This window comes from Odocoileus virginianus, chromosome 34 (assembly GCF_023699985.2).
Source record: "Odocoileus virginianus isolate 20LAN1187 ecotype Illinois chromosome 34, Ovbor_1.2, whole genome shotgun sequence".
Lineage (NCBI taxonomy): Eukaryota > Metazoa > Chordata > Mammalia > Artiodactyla > Cervidae > Odocoileus > Odocoileus virginianus.
In genome coordinates this window covers 32,702,804-32,722,731 of record NC_069707.1, presented here as the reverse complement: position 1 = coordinate 32,722,731, position 19,928 = coordinate 32,702,804, and the positions used below count along the sequence as shown (strand labels likewise).

General features: G+C 40.1%; 1 protein-coding gene across 25 annotated transcripts in view; it reads right to left on the bottom strand.

The window, feature by feature from the left end:
* EPB41L2 (erythrocyte membrane protein band 4.1 like 2) overlaps positions 1-19,928 on the bottom strand; it is a 205,202-nt gene that overhangs the window by 45,587 nt on the left and 139,687 nt on the right. For all 25 annotated transcript variants that reach the window (XM_070461379.1, XM_070461369.1, XM_070461389.1 and 22 more), the window contains 6 exons: positions 16,535-16,610; positions 14,441-14,659; positions 12,806-12,893; positions 8,528-8,680; positions 7,940-8,037; positions 3,436-3,608 (listed from right to left, as the gene is read on the bottom strand). In XM_070461379.1, coding sequence (XP_070317480.1) covers positions 3,436-3,608; positions 7,940-8,037; positions 8,528-8,680; positions 12,806-12,893; positions 14,441-14,659; positions 16,535-16,610 — 807 coding nt within the window. The remainder of the gene's footprint in view (positions 1-3,435; positions 3,609-7,939; positions 8,038-8,527; positions 8,681-12,805; positions 12,894-14,440; positions 14,660-16,534; positions 16,611-19,928) is intronic.

Below are 19,928 nucleotides of genomic sequence, written 5' to 3'. Positions count from 1 at the left end.
TTTTGTCAGGTCTTAAAACCTTTTTAGAACCCTGAGATTACAAACCCAAGAAGCTGAACATTCAGTGCCAAATGGCTAATTGTACCATCTGAGACAAAACCACCATGACTCACCAGGACTGTGCCTAACCAGTCGGCCTGAGCTTCCTCCCTCATCCTCTCCAATTGTTCTAGACACGGCATTAATCAAGTGTTGTTTTTTTTTTTAAGACAGCACTGTACACTTCATGGCAAGCCAAATAGATGGGAAAACAATGGAAACAGTGAGAAACTTTTATTTTCTTGGGCTCCAAAATCACTGCAGATGGGGACTGTAGCCATGAAATTCAAAAATGCTTGCTCCTTGAAAGAAAAGCTATGACCAACCCAGACAGTATTAAAAAGCAGAGACGTTACTTTGCTGACAAAGGTCCCTCTAGTCAAAGCTATGGTTTTTCCAGTAGTCATGTATGGATGTGAGAGTTGGACCATAAAGAAACCTGAGCACCGAAGAATTGATGCTTTTGAACTGTGTTAGAGAAGACTCTTGAGAGTCCTTTGGACTCCAAGGAGAGCCAACCAGTCAATCCTACAGGAAATCAGTCCTGATTTTGGAAGGACTGATGCTGAAGCTCCAATACTTTGGGTACCTGATGCAAAGAACTGACTCATTGGAAAAGACCCTGATGCTGGGAAAGACTGAAGGCAGGAGGAGAAGGGGATAACAGAGGATGAGATGGTTGGATGGCATCACCACCTCAATGGACATGAGTTTGAATAAGCTCTGGGAGTTGGTGATGGACAGGGAAGCCTGGCGTGCTGCAGTCCATAGGGTCGCAAAGAGTTGGACACGACTGAGTGACTGAACTGACCTGAACACTTATGTGCTGCCACAAATGTGTACACATGTCTACATATGAACACATACAGTCTTCAGTGGTTCCCTGGAACAAAAACCACATTCCCCACTATAGCCTGCAAGGTCCTGTGTGCTCTGTTCCCAGCCTGCCTCTCCCCATCACTAATCAGCTCTGACTACAGTTGCCTTCTTTCTGTTCCTGGAATGTATCAAGCTGTCCCCAAACTTACGACCTTCAGACTTGCTGCTACTGCTGCTGCTACCTGGAATCTTTATCTCCTTTTCTACTCTCTCATCCTTCAAGTCTCAACCCAAATGGTGCTTCCTCAGACAGACCTTCTCCAGTCTGTAATGTCCTTCATCACACTTTCCACTTTCAGGAAATCATGAGTTGTCTGTTCTCACATGCATCCTGGGTGTTAGCACTCTCAATGACTGATTTGTCTCATTTCAGGTTTTATTGTGCAATCCTGGAACCTCACTGTTCTAAATTAGCTATCTAGGTTGATTTTTATTTGATATTTGATCTTTAGATATCACACAGAGAGTAAAAATCGATGAAATCACTAGTAAATTTATTTTGTCAAGCCTTAAATTGAAGAATATTTATATATCTAAATAGTCTGTTTAAAAACAGAAAAAACAAACTACAATACATATAAATAACAACAAAAAAAAGGTATATTGATGGTGTGGTGAGGAAAATAAAGCTTAGTACCAGGTTACAGCCTAGCTTTGCTCTGAAGGGAAAAAAAAAGAACATAAGCCCTAACCAAATAGTTCCCGGTCATGTATTGGCATGAAAAGCCTCCTATTTTTCACAATAACACAATAATCCTTTTGATGACTTGCCCATCTGATGAATTACAGTGTCCTAAACACAAAAGGAAAAATAATGGATTACTGTGGCATGTTTGTTGCTTTTACTTGTGAAAATCCTTGTTTTTGGATACAGACCCACTATCACCCGATGCCCTCACTGCCCGTACAAGACGGTGGGCTTCCTTGAGCACAGTCATACACCTCCAAGGAAAGGCACTGCTTTATTGCTCTTTTCCAGCTCTAAACACTCACCACATATGAGCTATAAAAACCTCACAGTTTAAAAACAAAGGCTGAAACAGACAGTGTGACAGAAAGAGGAATGACTTCTCTCAAGGCATGAAACAACACTGATCGCATTTATTCAGCACTTGTATAAATTCTCTGTGGCAAGGGGCAAGGCTTGTGAAATATTTACACAAGCGGGCACATTCTTTGGATTTACTTGGAAAAAAGTGCTCAGTTGTTGATGAGCTGAAAGATACTCTGACAGCTATCATACACCAATAATTCATTAAATGTAAATCACTACATTTGGGGATGTGGACATTTATTCAAACCACGATTTATGATCCCGTTGCACATTTTTTCTGTGGCCTCATAAATTATATGAAAGATTCTCCAGAAGATTCAGTAACTATATATACCAAAATGCCCACCAAATTATCCGTGTGTCTGCCCAGATCTGTTTCCTATGTTGATTCCAGGAAAAATACATCTAAGCCAATGAATGTCAATCCTTCACTAATGAGAGAAGATTTTTTCATCTATTAGCATATCCAGCCTGCTTTAGCTAATTATATGAAACATAAGTCATTCAAGTTTGTATTTCAGAATGATTATCAGCAATATTAATAACAATCAAAAATAGGATCTTGCTGATAAACAGCAGTAAAATAGAACTTACCCAGTTCAACATTAAAGGATCTTTTGCATATATGTTTTGAGATTAAGCAACCAAAAAATGTTGGGAAACTACTTTTGGTAGAAAAGCACCCACACCAGTTACTTGCTAGTAGGTAGAAAGGAAAAATTTTTTTTAATATCTTAAAAAAAAATAACCTCAGCTTTTTTATAGAAAATCTGCTATTAACCCAAAATTAGGGTAATAAGATATATATATATATATATATATATATATGTAAAATGAAGGGAAGCAACATCAATTTCCATGTGTAATTTATTTAAAAACTACAAATATGTAGCTAATTAGAATTCAAATAGAAAAAATTTATACAAATTTGTACATGTCTTTCCTGGGGTGTAAGAACAGATGAACACATAGTATTTCCTTTCTTGTTGTCAGAACACTGTACTAAACTAATCCTTGAAGCTGTGAATGGTCTCCTACATGCTAGAACGTCTGTTAAGCTTTATAAGAGTTTTTAAACCTAAAACTATGATGATGCAATGAATGTTTTGCATTCCTTTGAATAAAGGGTCTATATATGCTACCACATCAAAAATCCAAGTTTGCCATTAATTAATAAGTTCAAGAAATTAAATCACACAAAATACATCACAATTAAGAAGTCTGTCCAACATCTCATCAAAAACTCTAACATCTGTGTGTTTTGACAGTGCCAAGTAAATTTAGGTTCAGAACAACAACTTCAAAACACTATAAAATTATTTTCATGTAAGTGTAAGTAATAGTATTTTATTTACTCAGGGGAAAAAAAATATCTAGAGGCTATCCCTCTAGGTATTTCTAATCCCAATGGATTAGAAAAGGATGACTAGAATTCAGAATCCTAATACAATAAATGTGTTTACCTCCATCTAGACTCCTGGAGACCCGTTTACTAGAAGTGCGATCGAAGTGTGGCGCCGGCCGGTCAATCAGGCTGCTGGCCTGGCGGGTCTGTGCCTGCGTACGGCCGCTGTAGCGGAATTTGGACCCTAAGGTCAAGAACTTGGCCTTTGGTGGCTGCTCTGGAGACACAAGCCTATGAAAGTGGGGAAGGGGAACAAAATTAAGACTTCATGGATTTTTTTTTTAAACTTCAAAACTATATATTTAATATCTCACTTCATTAAGTATGATTATTTGGTCCAAAAAAATGCTGCTTAAACTAATAAAAGTGAACACTGTTTATAAACACTCCTATATACAGAGCTTTATGATCATGATAAGATGAATAAATCCTCATTCATGTATTCATGAGTAATATGTTTTCCTCAACCTGAGCAAAAACGCAGCTGTTCTTTGTGTACCAAAGGTTATTTATTTGTATTAACTTAAATCATTTATATAAACACATATGCCTGAATTCTTGCTCCTAGCCTTAAGTGCCAAGCAGCAATCCATTACCATTAGCAATTCTTAATATTTATGTCTATTTCTCTGGGAAAGAACATCTAATTCAAGAATCTGTTCCATCAAGTGATGCTCTCCAGTAAAGCACACAGCAGATCTGCAGAAATGACTAACATCCTTTATTGGCAGCACGATTCTGCTGCTTAAACCCCGGGTCCATAATGAATGAGGTAAAACTTTACTGATGTCAACCACTTCCAGACTTATGTGAAAACACATTTTTAGTAAATGAGCCAATCTTGTCTGGTATACAACCGAAATGATCTTGCTTTCACTGCCTGATGAAAAACTAGCAAAGCATTTTAACAAAACAGATAATCCCAGAGCTCTCAGAGAATGTATTAAATAAGACAACTTCAGTTGACAGTCTCAGAATATAGAGAACTCCACCAAAATTTTTCTCATCGTTCTCCAGAGAAGCGTGATTTCTTAAAGGGTTCTTTACTGTATCAAGTATGTCAGGCATTTCTGCTCAATTTTTAGAAATCTTGTGCTTAACAAGCAATGAAGAGAGATTCAAGTCTAGGGTAAAGCCACGTATAGTAATTCAAGAAGTGGCTTCCCATTGATTCAGAATTCTCAATCGTATTAACCCAGAAATACAACACGTTAGAATGAAACTGATGAAAAAAGAATATTTGGCTTAAGTCTTGTCATGGGGGGTGGCAGAAGTGTTTCTTGAGAACATCCATTTTAAGCAGACCTTCAAAGGAGATACAGAAGCTGCTGCTGAGAAAGCAAAATCTGAAAACACCGGTGCCTCAAACTACTTTGGAAAAAGCCCTATATTCTTAAATTAGAAAGCCAGAATGTTAAGACATTTAGACAGGACATGAACTCTTATCTGTGCTCTGTATTCTCTTTCTCTACATGGAAGAAACCGAGGCACTGAAAGCCTAAACCAACTATGAGGACCAGGGGCCAGGTGAGAAAGGGGGTCATTTACCATGCGCTGCCTTCTGATCGACTGACTATGGTAGGTTTCCCTACCTGGCAATCCACCTAACTATGGTCAAAGAACGCTATGTAAGAAAGCAGTTATGTATAGAGAAAAGGGTCATTAACAAGCTCATCGGTGCAGCAATTAACAAATGCTCATTCTCCTTGAAAAACAAGTTGACAAATTCGCATTTATTTTCATCATCTATTCATGAAGTATGCTCTGTAGGTACTGAGAGACCAGTACCTACAAAAAACCAGACATTTGTAAAAAAATATCTCAAAGGAGAAATATGCATTGATGACCCAAAAAGAAATACACCCTGCTCCACAAAATTTTAAAAACTAAAGACAACCAATGCTGGAGAGAATATGGAACAGCTGGGACCCCTGCATGCTGTTGGTAGAATGTACAAAATGGTGCAGAAGATGTGTAAGACAGTTGGAAGGCTCCTCAAAAAATTAAAAATAGAAATATCACATGATTCATCAATCCCACACATGGGTATTTTTCTAAAAGAACTGAAATCAGGATCTCCAAGAGGTAAGAGCACTCCCATGTTCAATACAGCAATGGTCACAATAATTAAGATGTGGAAACAATGTAACCATCCATTGATAAATAAATGGATAAAGGAAATACAGGATACACATAAAATGGAACACTATCCATCCTTAAAAAAAGAAGGAAATTCTGCAATATGTGACAGTAAGGATAGACCTTGAGAAAATTACGCTAAGTGAAACAAGCCAGACACAGAAGACAAGTACTACATAATTCTGCCTATATGGGGTATCCAAAATAGTCAAATTCACAGACTCAAAGACTTGAATGGTGGTTCCCAGGGGGTGGGAGAGGGGGCAATTGAGAGTTGTTAATCACTAGGAAAAAACTTTCAACTAAGTAGGGTAACATCTGCTCAGTCATGTCCGACTCTTTGCAACCCCATGAACTATACAGTCCATGGAATTCTCCAGGCCAGAATACTGGAGTGGGTAGCCTATCCCTTCTCCAGTGGATCTTCCCAACCCAGGAATCGAACCAGGGTCTCCTGCATTGCAGGCGAATTCTTTACCAGTTGGGTTATGAGGGATGCCCCATGTACCAGTCAGTAATAATACTAAAAATGTGTTAAGTGATCCTGCCACTATAAAATAGAATTATTTTAAAAGGAGAAAAACAGACTAGAGGCGAGGAGGAGGGTGAGACTGGACCATCTGGCAGCCTCTGTAACTCAACCACAGGCCACACCTTCCCAGAACCGCAGCTCCATTTGAGCATTTTCTCTTATGTCCAGTTTGCAAAAAATATAAATCCAAGAAATACAAGAAAAATATTTTAAATCTAAGAAATGCAAGATATAAGTCATAATGCAAAAGGGGGAAAGCCATTAGCCAGAGGATTTTTATTTTACATCACATTGAGATAAAAGGGCTTTCTTGCCCAACTGACAGTGATGACCACATACGCCAAGTATTAGCTTACAGATTAGTTTCCTGATCAAAGAAATCTTTAAGCAATTAAGCTACAATTAAACAGAAACAGACATCAAAACAAAACAAGACAAAAAGGGTTGAACACAAGCATTTATGAGTTTTCTCCAAAAGAATTTTTTGGTGACTTAAGTCAGTGGTAATGTAACTCCCCTGAAATGAGTGTATTAGAGCAGTCTTGAAAGTAGACAAACAGCACACTATGCTACCAAACTAAGAATAATGATAAGAGTGACAAACATTATTACATCCCAGAAATGGTTCTAAGTTTGTTTCATGTGGGCTATACCGTTCACTTTTCAAAGCAACCCTATAATGTAGGGACTATTGTTACTACCATCACATGAATGATGAAATGGACATTCACAAAGGTTGAGTAACTTACCCTCGTCACACATCTAGGATGTGGAGGGACAGCATTAGACCTTAAGAGTACAGAGCAGAAACTTTAAAGATGAAGGGTATAGTACACAGCTGTCTAGACTGCAGAGATAGGAAGCTGAGGCAAGGGAGAAAAGACCAGCACAGCGCACTTTGCTAAGAAAAGTGAAGTTGAAAATCATGCCCATGAATAAAAGTACGACAGAAGAGAGGACGAAAGCCACAGGAGGCTGATCAGTCTGAGGAGATCTTCTGGGGGTTTTTTTGTTTGTTTCTTTCTTTTAAGAGAACAAGACACACACACATTTATTGTCCAAAAAAGATGTCAAAGGTACCCACTGAAGGGCATGATTCACAGAATGCAATCCTACATGAGGCCTGGGATCATGGCAGAGGAACGACTCCTCTTCCTTGAGACAAGACAGGAAGAATGAGTGAAAGAGAGAGAAATGATGCTTAGTTATACACAAAAAGAGAAGATGCATGAAACCAAGAACACTCATGACCCACAGCATCTGCTATCAGTGCACCCCATGATGGAGGGCATCTGAGCAGTGGGGCAGGGGGCTGAAGAAGACCATGCACATTTGTGATGGTGGCCCTGAGGATCCAGCCAAGGCAGGGAATGACTGCTCTGCAACAGCATCAATCCACAGAACTGTGCGAGTGTGTCTATGCGAATAGTTATGCTATTGAAGGTACTGTGTGGCAAGCACAGGTATAGAAACGATGAGATCAGGACACAGGATGACTAGACGCTGATGTGCAACAATGACCGGGGTTAAGGGGGTTAGAACACTCCTGACAGACTAGCCAAGGGGCAGGGTCCAGAGCTGGTCTCGCTGGGAAAGAAGTGAAAGCAGAGAGAGTGGTAAGAGCAGTTAAGTGACACCCAGTGAGTGACAGCGGAAGAAGGGCCAAGGCGGGCGGGTAGATGGAAAGGCAGCTGGACTTCTGGACCATGGCGGAAGACCAGTTCCAAGCCGAGAGGAGCACGGCCAGGTGACAGAGACAGGTGCACGAACGGGGAGCCCGCAGAACTGCACAGGAGTGGCCGTGTCTGCCACTCTATCCGCTGCCACCGCCTCGGATCTCGAGGGTACCCAGGGCTGCTCACGTGAATCCCAGGCTGTTTTCTCAAATTACCTGTAGAAAGTATGATGTTCCACACACACCTTCCATAGCCTTTTTGCTGCCCGATGGTTTGGCAGCTTAAAGCCAATGGTGCTCTCGAACTGTTCCAGCTAGAATAAATCCATAAGACAAATCAGCATGTCTCCTTAAGAGCAGATTAGAAGTTCCTGAAAATCATGGGCTCAGATATCTCACTAAAACCAAATTGTTCCCCCTTGAAAAAAAGGCAAATACCAACCACTGACATAAACCAGCTATCCTTTAATGTCCACTAACATGCATCTCACCACCTCCCCATCCAGGGATCTTGACCACTTAGCTGATTCAAAAGAAAAACGAACCTCCCTGGTGTGGCAGGCGCATAATACTTTCTCTCCTCTGTGAAACTGTGGCTGATACTTGTTTTCTTATCAACAGGAATATATATGCAAGTTTATCATCAAAACCCTGATGTGACTTTATTTTTTTAACCACAGAGGAATAAATAATAGTTCATTTTCTTAAAACTCAATGGAAAAGAATTCTTCTAGCTCATGGCCATAAGGGAGAACACTGACAAAGCCCAATTAGATATGCCCAGGGCTACGTGACTCTGCTTACCTCTGCTGGTCTAACTTTAATGTAGAAGTTACTGCGCTTATAGGAGATTTTCAGGATTTTTGGCCAAGCGAAACGATTGATTCTCAGCCTGTCTTTGTAGATGAGGAGTCCATTAGCACATACACCCAGCTTGATGTCCACGCCTTCTGAGTCCTGCCAAGAGAAAGCCATTTGACCATGATTAAAGCTGTGAAAGTTATACAGGCTGGAAAACCAACAATCTCCCTCAAACCATGATCAAGAATGCCAGTTTAACGGGCCTGTATTTCAATTTCAGCAACAGTACACGTGTTAACAGAAGCAGTAGGAGACTTGACACATCCTCAATCTAGATACTCCACTGGACGGGCCAGACGTTAGGTATGGCAACATGGCTACAGGATGCCATGTCCTTCACAAGGCCTCACTCATATGTTCTCAAGCTTGGCTGCAAAGCCCAAAAGAGAGGAAACAGACCTCGATTTAGACATCCTGAAGCGAGGGAGAGAAAACTTGTTTTGTGAGAGGCTGTTTCAGCTCCTGAGGACAGTGTATCAGCCTGCCCTAAGGTCAGTCAGCCATTCTACTGTAGGCAAATTGACCTCAGATGGACTATGCCAACTAATGGCTGTTAAATAACGCCTATAGTCTGCAAAACACCAACCTCTCACAGACAGTTTCTATTCTAGGCTAACAGTGCTGAAATCTTTGAATTCTTTCAAGCAGTTTTCCAATAACTCTTAAGTGCTGACATCTAGTTTTCATTACAACATTCCTTTAGCTAGTATATTTCAAAGGATGGTAGACTATTCTTAAACTATTAATACTGTTTTCTCAGTGTTTTAATTTGAAAAAGATAACCATCTAGAATAATCATCAGCCTGAAAGACATTTTTAAAAATCAAACACATTTACAGACAAAAGTTAAAAAAAAAATTGTCTCCTCATATTTCAAGTAGTATTAGAAGATCTAATATATATAATACTCAAGGATCTTTAAGAGAAGAACTAGATCCCACTCAAGATATGAAAAATTATTCAGAGATATTTACATATTCAGAAATCATTAATAACAGAAAAATTCTCACAAAATATGCTAAAACAAACCCCATACAGTCTAGGTTCAAGTCAATAAATGTGTCACATTTCAACTGTCTTGTTACTGAGAACAATTAAATGCAATTTTTATCTGTTTTTTAAAAACAGAAGTACTAGGTGTGTGTGTGTGTGTGAGTCGCTCAGTCATGTCTGACTCTTTGTGACCCCGTGGACTGTAGCCTGCCAGGCTCCTCTGTCATGGAATTCTCCAGGTAAGAATACTGGAGTGGGTAGCCATTCCCTCCTTCAGGGGATCTTCCCGACCCAGGGACTGAATCATGATGCAAGCAGATTGTTTACCATCTGAGCCACCGGGGAAGTCCACAGTGGTAACTGATGTCAACTGTATTCACCGCTGTGATATGTGAATAATTCATATGTATAAATAATACCACATTAGACCATCTGAGCAGGTTTAAAAACCTCATCTATCAGCTGCTTTTATTCACTGATATCCTGATGGTCACAGTCCTCTCTAGGAACAGAGTGAAAGCTGGACTGAACCAGTCACAGGTACCCAAGCAACGTGGCACCAGCCACAAAAGATGCATTTGCTCAAAACATCACTAACCAAGGCCAAAGGGAGCGGCCGGAAGACTGCCCAAGACAGCATGTTCTCTGCACGAGAAGGGAGGCAACCTTCGTTTGAAACATTCAACAAAGCCATCACCAGTGTGAGGTAATCTTTCAACCGGACATTGAAGCTACTTTATCTGACTTAAAAATAAACACAATCTGGATCCAAGTTAATCAGTTGATTTTCGACTGTTCCACATATTGTTTCAGAATTATCAATATCTGTATGAATAGAAATTACAGATAAAGAAGCTAAAGGGAAGAAAGCCCTAGTTCTCCATGGTTGACTTCTGCCACTCAGCAACAAAGTCAATAACATAAACTAATAAAAAGGGAGCACTTTCCTTCCTTCCTTCCATCCGCCGTGCTCACTGCCTCAGGAAGCCACCCCACGCGGGACATCAACAGGATCCCACGCCCATTGACGTCCAATGGCTTCAGCCGATGGGAAGTTCTCAGATATGATCAGAGAGGAGAAGCCAGAAAGGCCAGGGGTTTTAACACCCAGACTCCCTCCCTGTGTAGTGGCATCAGGGTGGCTCTGTCCTTGACAACCGCAGCTCCCCTCAAGCCCTCTCCACACAGATCTCTCCCCTACTCTCTGCCTCACCAATCCACAGCCAGAAGGTTAGGAGAGAGGCTGTTAACAGCTCACAGATATCATTCTGCTCTTTGGTTTCCATCTGTCTTTGTCAAGAGCCCTTTCATTCAACATCCTCACCTTGTCCTGACAAAAGTGTGCCATTAAAAACTCTTTTGACAATAAAATAGTAATTAAAAACTTATAAACGTGCTCTCAAGCCAATGAAAAATGTATAAACACACAAAACTTTAAACTACATGAAAAGTGTTTTTAAATTGCTACAGATTTTTTTTTCAATGAGCTACAAATATCTTGCTCATCAGGTATTATCTAACAAGTCCATCAGATGATATATTGAATAAATGCATGTTATTCCGACTTTTTTAAAGTGATATACTCCTAACCACACAGTAAGAACTGAAATTATAACAAAACCAGCAACTTTTTAACTTTCCTAACATCAGTTCAGTTCAGTTGCTCAGTCATGTCCGACTGACTCTTTGCGACCCCATGGACTGCAGCACGCCAGGCTTCCCTGTCCATCACCAACTCCCAGTGCGTGCTCAAACTCATGTCCATCAACTTGGTGATGCCATCCAGCCATCTCATCCTCTGACATCCCCTTCTCCATAACTTCAAAAACAAGAATCCCAAAACCTTCCAGGATTACCATCTAAAAACTGGTTTCTCACTAATGATCAACAAAAGCAGCAGATGGAAGATTCTCGTGTGGCAAGAATAACAGGGTTTAGAGGCGATATGGGTTCTGGGGGCCTTTAGGATACCAAATCTGCTCTTTCCTCCCTCCCTTAGCTCTGTGTGTCTGCTGACTCCACCTGTCTCCATCATACAGAGAAATGAGCTACAAGACACTGATCTGTTTCACCTCCTAGCAGGATGCGTCAGCAAACATCACACAGATGGGGCCACTTTACACTATGTGGCTGGGGGCAACAAGCCAGCTAGTGTAACAAGCCAGCTGCATTGTTTTATGTCATTTTTGTAAAAATGAAAACATCCAAACCGTAAATAAGATAGTATATGTGGAAGTGTTTTTACAAATTAAGAGGATAGAGCATCTAGCAGTTAAAAGTGTTGCTGTCAGAGACTATTTACTAACATGGAACAGTGTTTTCTAAGAGCAAGTTAAAAATTTACAAAATAATACACATAGTATAATCCCATTTAAAAAATGTGACATTGCTCAGATTTTTTTTAATAAAACAAGAAATTTTAAAAAAATCAACAGTGCTTTTTTCTGCATAAACCGATTTTAGCCTTTTTATATTCTGCTCACCTCTATTTTCTATGATGAATGTCTATCTCTCTCATAATAACAAAAAAACATTTAAAGAAAGAAGGGAGACACAGAGGAAAAGGCAATTCTTTGCAAATATGAAGTACTATTAACACAAAAGCAAGAATTAATAATCTGAGGCCAAGAGAGAGGATATCTTTGAGTGAAGGGCTTTCCTAGAGATTTCTCAAATCCTCTAATTCCCATAACCTGCACTTCCTAACACGGAAGGATTGGCAGGGTGTTTTAAAAGCAGGCAACAATAGGGTCCCATCTCATGTTGAGTTGATTCTGGATATATTGTTCAAAACCAAATACATCTTTCACCTTATCTTTTGTACCCTCAACCCCACTCTCCATCCCGACTCTCCCTACTACCTGATCATGAAAATCAGGATCATTAAGTAGGAGACGTTTTTCAGACACGAGGCAGCACTTGGCAGAGCAAAAACTGGGACACAGCGTAAAGACAGAATGAGGAGTGAAGACGGCTATCAGGTGAGTCTTATAGTAAGTATATATGAAAAGGGATCAACTCATAACATTGAGAAAAGAAGGAAGAATACGGGGGAGTATCAATGGTCCCGCCTCACAACCAGAAACCCCAAGGAAGTACTACAGAGGCCCTCGGGTGAGGGGCAGTAGCCTTTGCTAGAAGTGAAGCAGGCTCGTTTAAAACCGAAGCCCTCTCAGAACTTCAGTCAACAGGCCAGGAAGAGGCAGCTCCCCGTCACACTCCCAGTACCTTGGCATGGTGCAGGTCAACACCGTACATGGAAAGCCTCTTGGCGTTTTCTAAGAACTGAGAGTCAGCTTGTGCTGGAGATAAGCCCCTAAGGATCAAAAGACACAACATTATCTTATTGGTGGATGCAAAGCAAATATAGCCAAAATGGGGAAAGGAGTGCATAAGCTTAGAGTTTAGGATGAAGGGATTGGTCCAGTTAAATGTGCAGACAAGAAAGAAACAGGTAAGAAGGCTCAACCCTCAACTTCCAGCATTTTCTTCTTGTTGATGTTGTTCAGTCACCACGTCAAGTCCAACCCTTCAAGACCCCATGGACTGCAGCACGCCAGGCCTCCTTGCCCCTCACCATCTCCTGGAGTTTGCCCAAGTTCATGTCCATTGCATTGGTGAAGCCATCCAACCATCTGTCGCCCCCTTCTCCTCCTGCCCTCAATCTTTCCCAGCATCAGGGTCTGTTCCAATGAGTCGACTGTTCGCATTCTCAATAGGAACCTACTCATTGCAAAGAGGTGCCCCTCCACCCTCACCCTTTTTATCTTAGAAAGTTGCTTTCATTTTTTTTCTACTAGGGAAAAAAGCCCAGCAGTAATGGGTACAATATAGATTAACTTTAAAAATAAAAGAATATAAAGTCATTGTGTCTTTCTGAGTAGACAAATATTATTTCACTAGGATTGATCATACTAAGGATCAGAAGTATCTGTACTCCATTTTACAGCTGACATACCCCAACTAGACAAATCTTAAGCTCCTAGAAAGCAGACTTCTGTTAATCTTCATATTTTCCATGGCATTTCAGCACCTGATATTTCAATTTCAAATTATATGATACATGTCTACTGAACAGAATTGGAATAAAGTTAAGAAAATATTTAAAGTCAAATACTGCATTTATTTTTTTAAAGACAAGTCAGTGAAGGTGGTCTGTTAAAAACCTCTGATCTCTGAAATTTCCTTTCAAATCATTTCAATCAAAATTTTTGAAAAATTCAATTTTGCAATATGGGACTTGGTCACTGGGAGTTTTAAAAACTTGTGCTTAAGAAAGCCATTTGTTTTCACACAGGTGTAAAAGTTCTCAAAGTGTAACATGGTATTTAAGTAATTAATAATCCTCAGCTAAACCAAAGTCATCCTCTGTGGACAGAGGAACCAACTGTAGATTCATTCCCTTTGTGTCCACTGCCACTCACATTTCTGATTCAAATCCTGATGCTTCATTATCTCCTTGGCTTTCTCAAATAAGGTGATAAAAACAATTAAAAGGCAGAAGAAATGCATAATAAGTGCCAAACAAGTACATATGTTTGTGTCAAGGGCGTGTGTGTGTGTGCACGCGCACACGTGTGTATGAAGGGAGAGGACTGGGATAGGGCAAGGAGACGTCATAGGGAAATGTAAATATTTCCGATAAATGAAAACAGCCCATGAACACAGTTCCTTGTATTATAGTCATAAAGACAATGAGGATATTTCAATGATTCCAAGTTGTCTTGACCAGTCCTAGGTGAAGCTTCACAAGGGCAAACTGATGAACCCTGTCAGCGATACCCACATGTCTAGCCAGTGCTCTAAGGGAAGTCATCTGAACCCACCACGGCCACTGTCTCCCCAGGAAGCCAGTCTACAGACCTGTGGGTCTTGTGCAGCTCTGCCACCTTCTCTTCCAGCTCTTTTGTCTGGGTGGGGGCAAACTGGAAGTCACTGAGGTCATGACTGGCGTGCTCTTCCGGGTCATAGTCCCCGAGCTCGGCCTGCAGAGTGTAGGACCCCAGGAGGGCGTGAGTCACAAAAGAGCAGGGCAGGCGACCCGAGGCAATGTCCTGCCGGAGCTGAAGGCACAAGAAGTATCTGAAGAACGGGGAAGAAAGAGCAGAGAGGACAGTTAGTCGAGACTGGAACACTCGCAATTCCGATATTCCTTTGGAAAAAAATATACAATATGGCACTCTTCAAACCCAGAGCAAAAAAGTACTCCGTAACAAGAAGCCTGACGTCCTCCATGGATTCCTAATTTTGTGACTTATTTACAGAAACTGAATCAGGAGGGCAAAGTAATAGGTGGAAATTCTGAACTGCTATTCTGGCAACAGTGTATTTTTACTATTACAATAAAGAGTTTTGTGACTGCAGGTGAAATTCTAATCACTTAGTCTCCTTGGACTTAAAACTAATCAAAATTAGCATGCCCTTCAAAAGTTGTAGAGATTAATAAAATTTAAGAAACAGCTGCAGTTTTTAAGCATTTGCAAGAAAAGCTAAGACCACCCACCTTTTATTCTCTCTACGGTTTTCATGCTAATTTCTTTTCCTGAGATCCTTTAATAATAATTACAAATTAGTCTATACTTGGAAGCCCTCACCCGCCCATTTACCCCATCCAAAGAGGCAGCTAATTCAGTTTACAGTAGAAAAGGCACGGGTTTGAGAGTCAGGCAGAGCTGATTATTAATTTACATGCCTAAGACTAACTTCTGGTCTGTAAAATGGGAAGAACTCTACTTCCCTTTGAAGGTAAGGGCAAAAAATTGGATAATATAAATTAAACACATAGCATGGTACCTGGGAATCAGTAGCTAGTAGCCATAATCATAATATTATACCATTCAAGGCTCCAAGTGGATTATTATACAGTTATAAAAAAATACTGGCTTTTACTAACTAACATGCAGAAACACATTATTTATACTCTGTGAGGATCTGGGTCTGGTCGGGGCGGAGGCGGTGTCTCCCTATCAACTCTTTGTGGTAACATTTTAAAACCCTATTTCTACTCTTAAATTTAACTACTTGCTAAGGTTACCATCAACCCCACCCAACAAAATGGCAGAAGCCTCCCTCCTGCTTAAAGACGGTTGAGAGACTACCATTCCTACGGGCTGCTGGCTTCTTTCTTCCTGTGGATCCTTTTCCCTGGACGTGTCACGGCCCTGTCCCCCTCTCCCCTCTGCCCAACGCATTCAGACAGACCAGCCGCTTCTGGTCCAGGTCTCCTGTTGAGTCCGAGAACATGGCCCAGTACAAGGAATCAGCCATCCCCCAAGTCGGTTACACCTGCATTACACCCCAATCTCCTGTCAGGCAGGGCAAGGACTCTGTTTATCAGTATCATAATCCCATAGTAAACAAGTACTTGTGCTCCTTAATTTTCCAGGAATGACAAGTGCGCCATAATTTTCTTAAGGATGAAAGTCAGCTCACTATCACTGTTGGCATGGGGTTCAGTACAGGGTAGGGGGGGAACTGGGCTGTCCAGAGAGGAGGGCGGGGTGGGGGGTGGGGTGAAAAAAATCATAGTTCAACAGACTTCCAAAAATAAATTTTATAAAAGCTTTTCATTTTTCTGCCTTTGCATCACCTTTGTAATATAAGATCATTACACAGGCACACATGGGTTACACAATAAAAACCATCTTAAAATGGTATTAAAATTTGAAATATTAAGTACCAGTAATTTTTGACAGTATAACATAGGAAACAAAATTGCTACAATTTTTTTAAAAATCCATTACTTGAATATAAGTGGGGAATTAAAGAAAAGTGAACAAAATTTTTGAAACTAGAAACAGTTCGAAGTATTTTGGAATATTCATTTCCCAGGAAACTTCTAAAACTCTACTTAAGAATAAATATTTTTGTTTTAATGCTGAAATTACCACCATTCCCCCAGGGCACAGAAATGAGAGCTGTAAGTAAAGAATCATTTTTAATAAAAATATAAAGTACCTGGTGATATCTTCAGTCAGTTGAGAAGGATCAGGAGGATAAAACTTCACATTAAAGCTGAACAGCCAAGGAAGATCTGTGATTATTAAAGATTATGATTATTCATCTGATCAACATAATGACCATTTATTTACAGCTAAAACTTAAAGGTCAATCAGTTCCAACATAAATCAGTTTGGAGAATTTTGTTTCTTAATTTAAAGAAAATATCATTGACAAAGCAAAAATGAAATAAAAAATAAAAATCATTTCCATAAATAACCCATCATTAAAGAATAATAAGGTTCATTTTTTCATAAATGTTCACTGGTAGCCTCTCACATGTGAGGTACCTTTACATGGTGAGCTAGAATGCAAAAATTTTAATATAACCTTCACATAATAGTTTAAGATCTGTTTTAACCACAGGATCTCTAGATGCCAAATCTCCACACTTAAAAACAAAAAGAAAGCTAGGATTTCTACATTGCTGGTGTTTCAAATGATCAATGTAACCATTCAAGAAATGATTAATGGGCTATTTAAGAGAGTGATAAAACATCATAACACTTAAAGATAATGAAAGTATTTCCCAGGTTTTATAAAGTAGGCTTAAAAATATGCACATATAACATACACTTTGCTGTAGTGTGCCTAAAGAGTAAATATAGTAAGCAACCATGTCATAAAGACTAACAAAAGTTAAAACATTGCTATCTATATTACCACGTAACTAATGTTTGATTTATCACGCTTCAGATGGCTTTAAGAACAAATCAACAACAAACAGACACACACAACTCAGGGGATAGGGCAGGCATTATTTTCCAAAAGCGATCAAAATAATTCCAGTGGCCTGAATTTAGAGTTATACTCACAGTTCATGGTATTTCCGAATAGAAATCAAAAACAGGTGTGTGTCTGTGTGTTATTTCATATACTATTTGAAAGCTTTACAGTTGCTTTCACTTTGGACTTGAAGAAAAATTTCTTGAATCCTATTCTCTTGCTCAAGGGGTCATTTTGTTCTTTTCTCACCATAGACACTCTGATTTTTCTCCCACTCAAAAGTCAATGAAGCTATCTGCAGGGCGGGGACAGAGACTCAGACATAGAGAACAGACTTACGGACACGGGGAAACTGAGAGGGTGGGACAAATGGAAGAAACAGTGCTGAAATATACACAGCACCGCGTGTGTAATGGGGAGCTCACAGGAAAGTGCAGTACCACACAGGCAGCTGGCCTGGTGCGTCCGTGACGGCCCAGAGGGGAGGGGGGTGGGAGGGAGGCTCCCGAGCGAGGGGACGGGGCATGCCCATGGCTGATGCGTGCTGATGCATGGCAGAGACTAACCCGACACCGTAGAACGATTATCCTCCAATTAAAAATAAACTTTAAAAAAAGTCAGTGAATAGTTATTGAATGTCTACCGTGAACACACAGCACCACATAGCACCCTTGCTGAGTCTGGGCTGAATACATCATTACTCTACTAATAAAATCAATCCTGCTGAATTTAAGCAATAGATTTTGCTTCCCTCTACACATTTAAAACATCATAAAAAAAAGATATGGAACTTTTTTCAGTATTAAGAAACATGCCATTTTTTGGCCAGCAGCCTCAGGTTGGCCGTGATGCATATGTACTTGTTAGAGGTCATTCCTAACCCGTAATTAAGCAAAGTCATCACAGAATTATCATTTCATTTTTTAATGGATCCTTACTTACTTGTCTTCTAGGTATTAACACTAGCACATGCTAACCAGGGCAGACAACAGAAATAAGTTTCTAATAGAACACACATTTCAGGATCTATTTTCAATTTTAAAGTTGATTAAAAATAAATAAATAAAGTTGATAAAATGCACCAATAATGCTCAACTTTTTATTTAGTTATATAGTATTGATATTATCATTTCTACCTACCTATATAAACTGTATGTCTAGCTATGGATTGTTTACATATTAATATAGGCAAGCCTAAGATGCATAAATATAGTCTTATGTATCTATACAGTCTTACTTGTGTACATTTGCAAAAATGAAGATTCCGTGGCAGTTAATGTGAAGATTCCGTGGTGGTAGTTAGTGTTAGTAGTTCAGTCGTGTTCACCTCTCTGTGACCCTGTGGGCTGTAGCCTCCAGACTCCTCTGGTCCATGGAATTCTCCAGGCAAGAATAATGGAGTGGGTTGCCATTTCCTTCTCCCGGGGATCTTCCCAACTCAGAGGTCAAACTCGGGACTCCTGCACTGCAGGCTGATTCTTTACCATCACGTAACCCAAAGAAAGGCAATGCCAAAAAATGCTGAAACTACTGCACAACTGCACTCATCTCACACTCTAGCAAAGTAATGCTCAAAATTCTCCAAGCCAAGCTTCAACAGTAAAAGAACAGTGAACGTCTAGAAGCTCAAGCTGGATTTAGAAAAGACAGAGGAACCAGAGATCAAATTCCCAACATCTGCTGGATCATCGAAAAAGCAAGAGAGTTCCAGAAAAACATCTACTTCTGCTTTATTGACTATGCCAAAGCCTTTCACTGTGTGGACCACAATAAACTGGGATGGGAATACCAGATCACCTGACCTGCCTCTTGAGAAATCTGTATGCAGGTCAGGAAGCAACAGTTAGAACTGGACATGGAACAACAGACTTGTTCCAAACAGGGAAAGGAGTACATCAAAGCTGTATATTATCACCCTGCTTATTTAATTTATATGCAGAGTACATCATGAGAAATGCTGGGCTGGATAAGCACAAGCTGGAATCAAGACTGCCAGGAGAAATATCAATAACCTCAGATATGCAAATGATACCACCCTTATGGCAGAAAGTAAAGAACTAAAGAGCCTCTTGATGAAAGTGAAAGAGGAGAGTGAAAAAGTTGGCTTAAAGCTCCACATTCAGAAAACTAAGATCACGGCATCTGGTCTCATCACTTCATGGCAAATAGATAGGGAGACAGTGGAAACTGTGATAGACGTTATTTTCTTGGGCTCCAAGATCACTACAGAAGGTGTCTGCAGCCATGAAATTAAAAGACCCTTGCTCCTTGGAAGAAAAGCTATGACCAACTTAGCATATTAAAAAGCAGAGACACTGCTTTGCCAACAAAGCTATGGTTTTTCCAATAGTCATGTATGGATGCGAGAGTCAGACTATAAAGAAAGCTGAGGGTTGAAGAATTGATGCTTTTGAATTGTGGTGTTGGAGAAAACTCTTGAGAGTCCCTTGGACTGCAAGGAGATCCAACCAGTCCATCCTGAAGGAAATCAGTCCTGAATATTCATTGGCGGACTGATGCTGAAACTGAAACTCCAATACTTTGGCCACCTGATGCAAAGAGCTAACTCATTTGAAAAGACCCTGATGCTGGGAAAGATTGAAAGTGGGAGGAGAAGGGGATGACA